Below are 11,686 nucleotides of genomic sequence, written 5' to 3' on the forward strand. Positions count from 1 at the left end.
ATAAATACTGAATTTTCTCCCTCCTTTATAATCTCAATCACTCCATAAATTCAATTAAAAATAAAATTAAAATAAATTAAAAATTGCTCTCTTTTTATTGATCTTAATATATATAAATGGAAGGTTGTCATGATGGCAACCCTAGCCACGTGTCATCATGATAATCATTCTTAACAAAAATCCTAATGTGTTATTTACTAAATTGACCATATATTAAAAATAAATAATAATAATAATAATAATAATAATAATAATAATAATAATAAATATATAATAATAATAATAATATATTTTGATATTACTATTAATAATAATATAATATAATATTCAAATTGACACTTTATTAATTATAAATAATTAATAATAACAACAACAATAATAAATAAATAAATAATAACAACAATAATAATAGTAATAATAACAATAATAATAATAATAATAATAATAATAATAATAATAATAATAATAAAACTAAAAATAATATAATTTTATATCTATATGTTATATAATATAATATTTTATACAATTCAATATGTACATAAAAAATTCCTAAAAAAAATGCCTCTCAAGTAACATTTTACTACCTTTATAACTCCTATTATCATTGAATGTTAATATTTTTATTTTAAAAATTAATAATAATAGTAATAATATAACATTTAGATATCACTATTAAAAATAAATATAATATATATAATCAATAATAATAATAATAATAATAAATATATAATAATAATATAATATTTTGACACTACTATTAATAATAATAATATAAATATTATATATATAATATAATATTTAAAACAATTCAATATATAATTATTAATAATAATTATCAAATTGGCACTATATTAATAATAATAATAAGGGTTAAATAAGTTTTTGGTCCCAACGGTTTTTTTGTAAAAACTGTTGCCTAAAGACAAGGAGGGACTAAAAATGAAAACTGTAATATTTATAGGGACCAAAAACTTATTTAACCCTAATAATAATAATAATAATAATAATAATAAAAATAATAAAATTTTATATTTACATTTTATATAATATAATATTTAATTCAATTCAATATGTAAGTAAAAAATTCCTAATAAAAAATGTCAGAGAAATCTTTTATATAATAACTTACTAAGATTATAAAAACAATCTATATTAAAATCTTATTTCATTAAGAAACAATTCATTACAACAACATATCTTCTTTGAAATTAATTTAAATAATTTGTTTATATTATATAAAGAGAGATTCCAAAAACATATTAATATCATGTCATAAATAGTTTTTAACATGATTTTGCCATTTCACACTACAACACGGAAGGGCTTTTAAAGCGCTTTTTATGGGCTTTAAAAGCGCTGTGAAAGCCAGCGCTGGCGTAGGTAACAAAAGCGCTTCAGAAAGCGCTCTGGTAGGCCCCCCCTTTAAGAGCGCTTTTTCAAGAAAAGCGCTCTGATACCCCCCTATGAGAGCGCTTTTTCTGGAAAAAGCGCTCTGATAGCCACCCCTATAAGAGCGCTTTTCCAAAAGCGCTTTCGTATGTTGCGTTTTTTTTATGCTTTTTATTATTTCTAAACCTGCACTTTTGGCAGCAATATTTCAGAACCTGTAATTTACTATTTTTTGGCAGTATTTTTTCATGAACCTATAATTTATCATTTCTAATCGATATATACCATTATAATCGATATCGATTATATACAAAAAAAGTATTATATTATATATCATTAATGTAAATCAAAATACATATATACATATTTCTAAACCAAAACAACTAAACCAATTCACATATTTCTAAACCAAAACAACTAAATGGGAAACAACTTCCGAGTTCTTATGCAACCAATGTACGCTTCCTGTATTATCTGGAGCTATGTTGTATTGATGCTTTAGTGGAGAACCAGTAGTCACCTGAGCTATGTTGTATTGTGTCACAGAATATGAATCAAGTAACTGTACCCCGAACGATCCTGCCACAGAAGACTTCGGGGTACAATTACTTGATTCATATTCTGTGGAACATAATCGGCAGGGGCACATTGTGTTATATCCTTTACCAGTCCATCCACTGTTTGAAGCTCAACCTACAATAGAAAAACGTGATTATTACTAACTACATATAGAAAATCTTGAATCATGTAAAAGTTGATGAAACAGATATCCCTTGTAGGTCTCATTCTCGCATGCCCTCTACCATTAACTTGCATCTTTGGACCAACTGGATTCCTGAAACCTCATAGAGTTGTACAGTGCTGGAGAAGATTATAACTCCTACATCAACATCACACAAAATCTTCATTATCAATAACATCTTCTACTTACTTGATACATGTCTTCAATACTCTAAATCACTGATAAAAACCTAACAAACTTTGTCTTCAATACTCTAAATCACACTGATAAAACCTAAATCACTGATAAATTAAAAAAGCCCCAAATCATACATCATTAATTCTATAACCATCCAATGCTAATAGCTTCTACACAAACACAATATTGATCCAAATTACATGCTTTGCATTGTTAAAACAATATGAAGGTTTCATAGTGGCTAATTCACCTAGTTCTACAATTACTTGTTAAACTAATTAAATTAAATTTCCAACATCTTTTAATCTAGATTTGGCTTATTTGAGCAAGTAGTATGGAATAACGAGACCGTTTGGGAGAGCTTATATAATCAGCTTATGAAATATCTATAAGTTGGTTTCAACTTTTTCTCATAAATTCTCCAAGATAGCTTATGAAAGCAACTTTAACTGTCATAAAAATAGCTTATACATAAGCACTTATACGATAAACACTAACACTATAAGCAAATAATTAAGTTGTTTATCCAAACAAACAATCATATACAAAGGAAATACCACCAAAAAAAAAGTAAAAGTAAGTCAAATAATACATGGAAAAGGATGATAAGCGAGATTATTACCGGAAGATAACGACGTCACCGTGTGAAAACTTGTACTTCTCAAGGCAAAATATCTCAACCAAGACATAGTCATCTGCAATATACAATCAACGATGAAAACCGCAATTGCACGAAGTAAAAAACCTATAAACGTGTATATGAAGAAAAGTATCAGAAAAAAACCTGTGAAAGAATCAGTTTTAGGGTTAAAAGTGGGAGACATAGAGCCACCTCGAACCGGAACAACGGTCACATAACGATCAGAAATAGTGACAGTAATGAGACCAATTGTAACGAATTTTTTAGTAAAATTCCATAAGGAGTTTATTGTTCCCATGAATGTATCTCAATTTTCAACCATCTGAACCAAACCAAATCAAGAAGAAAATGGTGAATGAAAGTACAATGAAGAAACGTGAAAATGAAAATTGAAATGAGAATTACACAGTGGCGGAAGCAAAAGTTGTGGCGAACAAGATTGAAGGAATGGAAGATCCGCCTGGATAGGTTTCTCCGACGAACGGCGGCGATTCGATGGAGGAAGCCTACAGTCATGGCGGAGGTTGCTAGGGTTTCGGAGAGAGGACGGCGGAGCAACGAAAGGAAGAAGAAAGGTTCGCGTGTTTTGGATCTGAAACAAAACGCGTGTGTTTGTAAAATATATAATTTTTTAAATGGGCTACCAGAGCGCTTTTCAAAAGCGCTTTAATAACACCCCCTACCAGAGCGCTTTTATCCCAAAAGCGCTTTCGTAGCACCCACCCTATAAGAGCGCTTTTAAAAGCGCTTTCATAACCCCCTACCAGAGCGCTTTTTAAAAGCGCTCTCATACCCCCTACCAGAGCGCTTTTTGAAAGCGCTCTCATAACCCCCCTACCAGAGCGCTTTTTTTGCATCATTTTCCCTTGTTTATTAATTTTGTTTTTAGCGAGCCCTACGAGAGCGCTTTTGCTAAAAGCGCTTTAGTAGCTGCGCTGCTACATCTTAAATTTGGCGTAGTGTCAACTAAACCTTTTCTACATAGTATATACACACAATTTCTTTACCGTAGATATCTATAACGTAATTAATTAATTGAATATTAAATTTTTTTTACTCTACATATTCATAACTATAACAGATCTATTTAATTGAATAAGATCTATTTAATTGAATATTATATCTTTTTACTCTACATTTATCAGACGTTACATTTGCAATTTTACATGTTTCCACTTTACTATTTTTTCTTTATATAAAGTATTCCATTCACTTCCCATTTATTATTATATATGAAATGAAATATGAAATGTCACTATCAGTGAGTTATAAGGTGAATCCCAATATTCATAGTAAATTCAACCAAAAAAATAAGACATAATTTGGTTTATTTATATAATTTTTATTTTGATAGATGAGAAGACATCAAGACTCACTAGGATGATGTGGTATAAGGTAAATCTATTTACTTTTTTATTCAACCACTACACATATTTCTATTCTATAATATGCTCTTAAAAGTTATAAATATTATTGTTCCAACTTATTTTCTGTATTTTTTTTTTTACATTCTAGGTCAAGTTTGTTATTCTTTTCTTTTTATAATTTGTATGTGGATGAAGATCATAATTTGTATGTGGATGAAGATCACGTTGAAACCACGAGGCATACATTCTAGGTCAAGTTTGTTATTCTTTTCTTTTTATAATTTGTATGTGGATGAAGATCATAATTTATATGTGGATGAAGATCACGTTAAACCACGAGGCAATGTTGTTGCGGAAGTTGTTATAAATATGTTAGACCATCTATAAAATTGTGATCCTATAGTGTTAGACATATTTCAAAGTATAAATGAAATATGTATGTGGATGAAGATCATAATTTGTATGTGGATGAAGATCACGTTGAAACCACGAGGCAATATTGTTGCGGAAGTTGTTATAAATATGTTAGACCATCTATAAAATTGTGATCCTATAGTGTTAGACATATTTCAAAGTATAAATGAAATATGTATGTGGATGAAGATCATAATTTGTATGTGGATGAAGATCACGTTGAAACCACGAGGCAATATTGTTGCGGAAGTTGTTATAAATATTGTTGCGGAAGTTGTTATAAAATTGTGATCCTATAGTGTTAGACATATTTCAAAGTATAAATGAGTTAAATTACTTTGTAAGTCATTTTTTATATGTTGTATGATTATTTTTTTATTTTTCTATTTTTTAATAATTATTTTATTTATTTTATAATGATAAAGTGTAACCCTTTTTCTTTCCATATTCTTGAGCTAAAAACAGATAAAGGTAGAATAATTCTTAGATTTTAAATATTAATTAATTTTATTAAGTGTTAATTTAATGAGTAATGTATTTCTTATATACAAAAATTTCACTCCTCCCTTGATAACCAGTCAACAAGTTTATACACATGTCTTAGATAAAACTTATAACTTTATTTTTTGTTGGACAATTCATTAAGTTTTTAAATATGCATTCAAACCAACTTCTTTATTGCTAATTCATTTACTTAGTAATTAAACCTATTATTAATTGTAATATAATATTAAAATTTGAACGAAGCGTGAATTTAGTTATATTCTAATTAATCATTAGTTTGTTTCACATTCTTCTTCTATGTCTAGAATTCCAATCCATTTGTTAATGATCTATTTGCATGTATGGTAAACTCTTACCTACACTCAAAATTATTTAATTTCATTGTTAACACAAATTTTAATGTATTTTTAAATTTTTAATTTTTAATTTTACATACTATTTTCATTATTCTGAAGATTAAAAGAACTCCAAGATGTCATCTTATATTTTATGTGTCGTAAATCATAATTGAATTTATGCTAAATCATAAAAATATTTAATAATTTGACAATATACATAAAAAAAAATAATGATAAATATTTAAGACAAATTGAAAATAATATGAAATAATAGTGTTCAAGTATATTTCTAAATTTAATAATCTTATTATGCACATAAAAACTAAATGCATATAATATTTTACAAAATATAATGTCACATTATTTTATATCAACATATTCCAAATAAATTTATATATTTATCATAATTGTTTTAATTACTCCAAAAAATTGAAAAAATCCCGCGCATCGCGCGGGCCAAAATCTAGTTCTTCCTAAAAATATGAATTTAGGATGATTCCATACAAGAATTTCTCTTTTTAAGATACAATTTAAGAAATTTATTATAAAAAACCGCATTTTAAGTTAATTAAACGTTGAAACTTTCATGCTTTATTAAATGTTAAACTTTTTAATAATTCAACTTCCAACAAAACATGAAACATGGTCAAACTAAAAGATATTCACACTTTTCTCTCCACTTACAGTTTTCTCTCCACTTCCTTACTGTACTCCTCAATCTCCACGTGTCAATCACAACTTGCATCATTGCAATCATTATGGTGGAATATTTTGCTAAATTTCTGCACTTTTCTAATTCCTTAGGTTATATATTTACAGCAGTTTGATGGATCTCATTAACATTTTGATTTTCAAAGTTTCTCATTCTCTTGGATGGAGAAGGTCTTGATCAAGTTGATTGAGATGAGAGTTTGTTTTTCAGTGGAAGTTGGAGCAGCTTTCCTAAGAGGTTTATATATTGGGTCATGCTAACCTCCCTGTACCAATAAATACACCTAAGCTTCAAAGGTATATGGATCCAACAGAAATGATCAGAGAACCAGAAGACAGTCCAGGGATTTGGGCTGTCTCGGGAGCAATGCTTTGTGTACACAATGAGAAAATATATCTCTTTGTTAAGTATTCATTATTGTGCTTTGTTACATAGTATGTCATCAAACCTTCCTCACACTGCTTTAATGTGTATGATTGAGTGTTTCACAACCGTGATTTGTTTAAAGTTTGAGTTTGTAAAGTTGATTTGGTTAAAGTTGAGTTTAGTGAATAACTTTTTATTTTATTTTATATACAGGTTGGGTTTTAAGATAGCTTTTTTTTATTGGTACCCATAAAATTTAAAAATAATTACTCGTTTTACTCATTGAGATATTTACCCTACACATGATAGTTTTACTTATATAGGGCGTCTTTTATCCATAGACTTTTTTTTTTCTTTGAGTTTACTCTTTAAATATGAACAAATGACATGACCTTAGTTTGAACATGTAAACCTGCACTTGATTTCGCGGACTACCCATTGTCATAAATACGATAAGATGTTAAATGATTGAATGAACATATTAAATGTGTCAACAATGAGTAAATAATTATTTTTAAAAAATTTAGTACCTTTTTTAACTTTACCAGACGCGTTCTCTTGGAAGACTTGTAATTTTTCTGTCTGTCAATTAATTTAAGTATTTGTCAAGTTCAAAAAAAAACTTGATGTGACGCTTTGAAAAATGTTGTTTTAAAAAGGTAATTCCGTTTTAGACTTATTTAAAATTTTCAATTTAGATTCAATGTTTTTTTTATTATATCTCCATGTATGAGACATGTTTTCTTACACTTGAACTTTTACCTTTTATTTGTGCTTCATCTCATATTATTGTCTCAACTATAGAACTTTTTATACTAAAAAAAAACTAAAACCTATCTAATCTATCAGTGCTGAAATATATGATCCACAGTCTCAAAAGAGACCAAAATTCCAATCACTTTAATTGGAGCTTTTCAGCTGGATAAACCTCTTTTGTTGTACTTATCATATTCACTTTCTTGGTTGAATTTTTCTGAATATTCTCTTTGTTCTTATGACTAGATGTCTTACTTGGTTGTACAGCTTTTTCTCCAACATTCTTCCTGCACAACAAAACATAAAGTCAAGTCAATGGAGTAAGGACTAACAAAATAAGCATTATCTGGCAGCCTAAAATATGAGCACAAACCTTAGGTTGAGAAACATGAATAACAAACCAACAGCAGTGGCACCACCCAAGACTGATCTTAACAGTAGCTTCTTTTGGGATTTTGATTTCGGTATTTCTATTCCACCGTCTTCTGTCTCATCTTCTGGTTTTAGTTCTTCCTGCTTAACGAAATTGCATGACAGATTCAATTTGCATACGGAAATGAATTAACATAAGCACAAGCTTGTCTAATAAAATATCAAAAGTCTAGACTTACTTTAATATGCACCAGAGAATGTTCTGGATGGTAAATATGATTCGTGTCGTATTGAGATGTTTGATGAGCCTCGTTGTATTCAAGTTTTGAGCTTTGATCATCTACATCACATTTGGTAGGAGCTACAACATCATTGGTTACCATATGTTGCATTCTCTGACCTCCATTTCCAATGTCGGAATCATTAGTCTCATCATCTTGAGTGGGACTTTTTTCATATTTATCTACTACACCTAGAGATTTAGATGCAAGATTCAAACAACCATTGTTTAGTGTACTATCACTGTCCAACTTAATAGTGGCTGCACTAACTATACCTTCTTTGCTTGGTATGCAAGATAACAAAATGTTGGACATCATTACCTCAGAATCCTTTTGTTTATTAGGTGCTGCAGTTTCGTTATGAGGGACATTTTCCGAAAAATATGTGGAACTTTGGCTATCTTCTTTCACTCTATTTGATGTTGTAGGGCTTTTTCCTTTTTGATCCCATTTACAAAACTCAGGTAAATCATAAGAGTGGCTCGACAGAAGCTCCTCATATTGGTCGCAACTAGCGTTATCCAAGCACCTCGAATCAATTGGTGACTCCATGACTTCATCTACTAGATACTTTTTCAGTAGACTTGAGCTAATGTCATTATTATGAAGTTCAAGTCTATCTGAAGTATTAGTATTGCAAGAGTAACAATCAGGAGAATATAATGAATGCTCGATTTCCTCAAATTTATTTACAGAATATGAATTTCTTGCATTAGAAGCAATCTCATATGCCAATTCCTTGAATTTCATTATGTCTTGAGCTTCATATTCTTTTATCTTGTCCCAATGACCATTCTTGTCATTGTATGATTCAAAGGACTCGATTATCTGATCATTATTATCTGCATCAAATAAATCTCCCAGATTCAGTGGTTCCCTTGCCAAAGAGTTTACGCCTGCTACTTGCAGAACCTCCATATTATCAGAATTATCATAACATCTACCTATTTCAACAGAATGTGGAGTTGTGTCTAAACCGTAAGAGCTAACAGATTGATGTACATTTGGTGTACTATTTATTTCACCAATCATATCAGAATCCTTTTTATCTTTTGCAAATAATGTAGCATCAATAGCTGATGTTCTGTCATTTGTAGGAGTCCCGGTGACAGAAGCGTTATTTCTAAACAAAGCATGCTCAAAGTAATCGTAGTCTATGATCCTACTTTCTTGGACTTGCTCTACGCTAGTATCAAAATGATCTCCACGAGAAGTTGACAGCCAAGCCAGCTTGCAATCATGTTCATTTTCTATATTGTCAGAGTAATGATATTCTAATGATTCCGTTGGGGATAACAACTCACACTCATCATTAGAAATCTCATTTCTTGGTTGATTTTGAGCATCCAACTGATCTAAATCTTCGGACACAAAATCACTTTCACCCATTACAGATGGTATATTGTAGCTTATCTCTGATTTGTAATCGTTCAAGTCATCAGCATGTAATTCAGGAAATTGAAGCAAGATTTCTGTGTCATTAGCAGGGTCTGAACAGGTCATGTAATCCCTATTGGAGCTTGTAACTGAGTAACCCTACATAAGTATATTTGCTTTAGATATAAAAGTGACAAAATGATATGGTAGAAACATGCACAAGGCACAGATGCCTTCTACAAAGAAGCCTACAAACCTGACTAGATTTTCGTCTCTCAAGCTTCTGTAAGTGTTGACTAGAAGAATCTACATGAGACAGCTCTATGCTTCGGCGGATGCATCCAACCATATCTTTCGGCATGGCTACCATACATGTCACAATATCAAAATCTGGAACCTGTCACCACATTTTTACATTATAGCAGAAACCACAGAACATAATATAAAGACTAGTAAATTAAGATTACGAGGAATATCATGAAACTTACTTACATTTATACTCATAGACCTTGCTTTTTTCGAGAATGAACGTATACACATACAAACTTTTCGAGTATTTTTTCTCTCAACTACATCTGACGGAGTGAAGAGATCGATCCCAGTCAACCCCAAGATTTTACAGATCTATACAGCAAAAGATACTATAATTATTTAGATATGCTATTATTAATATCTGTAAAATTACTCAAAAGTTGAAAATACAAACAAACAAAATGATGTTTTTCAGTGAAAAAATATGTGTTAGTATCAAATAATTTACCTTGAGAAATGAATCAACATTTGAATAAGGCCTATACATGCCACTGTTTCTCTTAGAAGAAAATGGATGATTTTTGTATGTTTTTATGTTCCTAAGCTCCATATGCTTTTCCAACAGCAATTTCCACATTACTTTTGATACTTGAAACCTAAACACCAATTAATTGTAATTAGACTTCAAAATCATCTCTAAACACAATTAATGAAATTAATTGTTTCTTCTAAAACCAATCCTCCTCCACACATGGAAAACAAACATAACCATAAAAATGAAGACACTAACAGCAATTCTCCATCAGCAAGTAACTCTGATGTAAGAATTTGATCATCCAATCTTATCTGCAAAACTTCTCCAAGCCATATTCTGGTTTGAGTCTGTAAATTGGAAAAGGAAAACACAATTGGTATATTAATGAACAAACAAACATAGCCTAAGGGAAATTAAAACATGCAGTAATAAATAGTACTACATAAATAGAAGCAATTTGAAGAAAATACTATAGATGCAAAAACAAGAGTGAAAATGAAGAGATGATGAGAGTGATGAGTGATGATGATTAAACCTGCAAGAATGCATCATCGAGTTCACGGAAACTGGATTCAGCAAAAGAGGATGAATCAGCAGTAGCAGTATTGAGAAGCTGAATCGTCGATGATGATTCTTCACAAACCATTGCTCTGTTATTTTTTTATTCAAGAAAACAAAGACTCAATATAATAAGAGTGTGAAATGAAAAACACGACAACCTTAAGATAGACAAAAAAGTGTGTGTGGTGGAGTGAGTTACATAAGACAGAGCGAGATTCTGGGTCTCTTTTTGTGCTGTAGTGGTAAATTGGTACTATAGCAGAAAAGAATAGAAAAAGTAAGAAAGAGAGTGAGTAAGTGGGTATGATTTGATGATGTTGGAATTATTAGCTCTTCTTTCCGTTCATCCTTATGGATGGATGGGTCAGAATCAGAATCACCGATATCGTGTTTTAATACTTGTCTAACGAATTTGTCATGTGTCTTTCATCTCATTGTGTTTATTCAATCTCATTATTTATGACTTCCTTCTTACTACAACAACAATTTTGACCAAACAATGCTACCACCTCTCTCCTCTAGTTATTATAAGTAAAATTAATTTTTTTATTCATATAATAATTAATATATTTTATTTATAATTAAAATATGTCAATTGTTATCAAGGGTGTCACAAGTTTTTGGAGGCCAGATTAGCCGCAATTTAATCATAAAAAATTATTAGAGGTCCTATATATTCATGATTTAACCTACCAGATATTTTATGAGGTCCTATTTTACTATAGTTTAACTCTGAAAAATTTGAGATCATGTGTGGTAGGTCGCTTTGCACACCCTCAAAGACGGCCCTGATTGTTATATCTGTTTTCTAAAATCTCAAAATGCTCCCGCTTTTCTTTTTATATATATATATATATATATATATATATATATATATATATATATATATATATATATATATAT

General features: G+C 29.9%; 1 protein-coding gene across 2 annotated transcripts; it reads right to left on the reverse strand.

Annotated features, from left to right (window-relative positions):
- Positions 1–7,274: 7,274 nt before the first annotated feature.
- Positions 7,275–11,269, reverse strand: LOC131602925 (uncharacterized). Of its 2 annotated transcripts, XM_058875149.1 has the most exons (9): positions 10,983–11,269; positions 10,758–10,872; positions 10,478–10,569; positions 10,196–10,343; positions 9,928–10,059; positions 9,692–9,832; positions 8,017–9,594; positions 7,779–7,921; positions 7,275–7,692 (listed from the first exon to the last, which is right to left on the reverse strand). In XM_058875149.1, the coding sequence occupies exons 2-9, from the start codon at positions 10,866–10,868 to the stop codon at positions 7,545–7,547; spliced, it is 2,493 nt and encodes an 830-aa protein (XP_058731132.1). In that variant the 5' UTR covers positions 10,869–10,872; positions 10,983–11,269; the 3' UTR covers positions 7,275–7,544. The 2 variants fall into 2 exon arrangements, with proteins under 2 accessions (XP_058731132.1, XP_058731133.1); XM_058875150.1 differs by having other exon boundaries at positions 7,287–7,692; positions 7,779–7,918; positions 10,758–11,269.
- Positions 11,270–11,686: the final 417 nt, after the last annotated feature.

This window comes from Vicia villosa, linkage group LG5 (genome assembly GCF_029867415.1).
Source record: "Vicia villosa cultivar HV-30 ecotype Madison, WI linkage group LG5, Vvil1.0, whole genome shotgun sequence".
NCBI lineage: Eukaryota > Viridiplantae > Streptophyta > Magnoliopsida > Fabales > Fabaceae > Vicia > Vicia villosa.

Bases quoted from the DNA above. Each gene is read 5' to 3' on its own strand.
- LOC131602925 (XM_058875149.1), bottom strand. From the start codon at position 10,868: ATGGTTTGTGAAGAATCATCATCGACGATTCAGCTTCTCAATACTGCT. The intron at 10,344-10,477 runs GTTAGTGTCTTC...ATTGGTGTTTAG, and splicing joins CTTGCTGATGGAGAATTGCT to GTTTCAAGTATCAAAAGTAA. The intron at 9,595-9,691 runs GTTTGTAGGCTT...ATACTTATGTAG, and splicing joins AGAGACGAAAATCTAGTCAG to GGTTACTCAGTTACAAGCTC.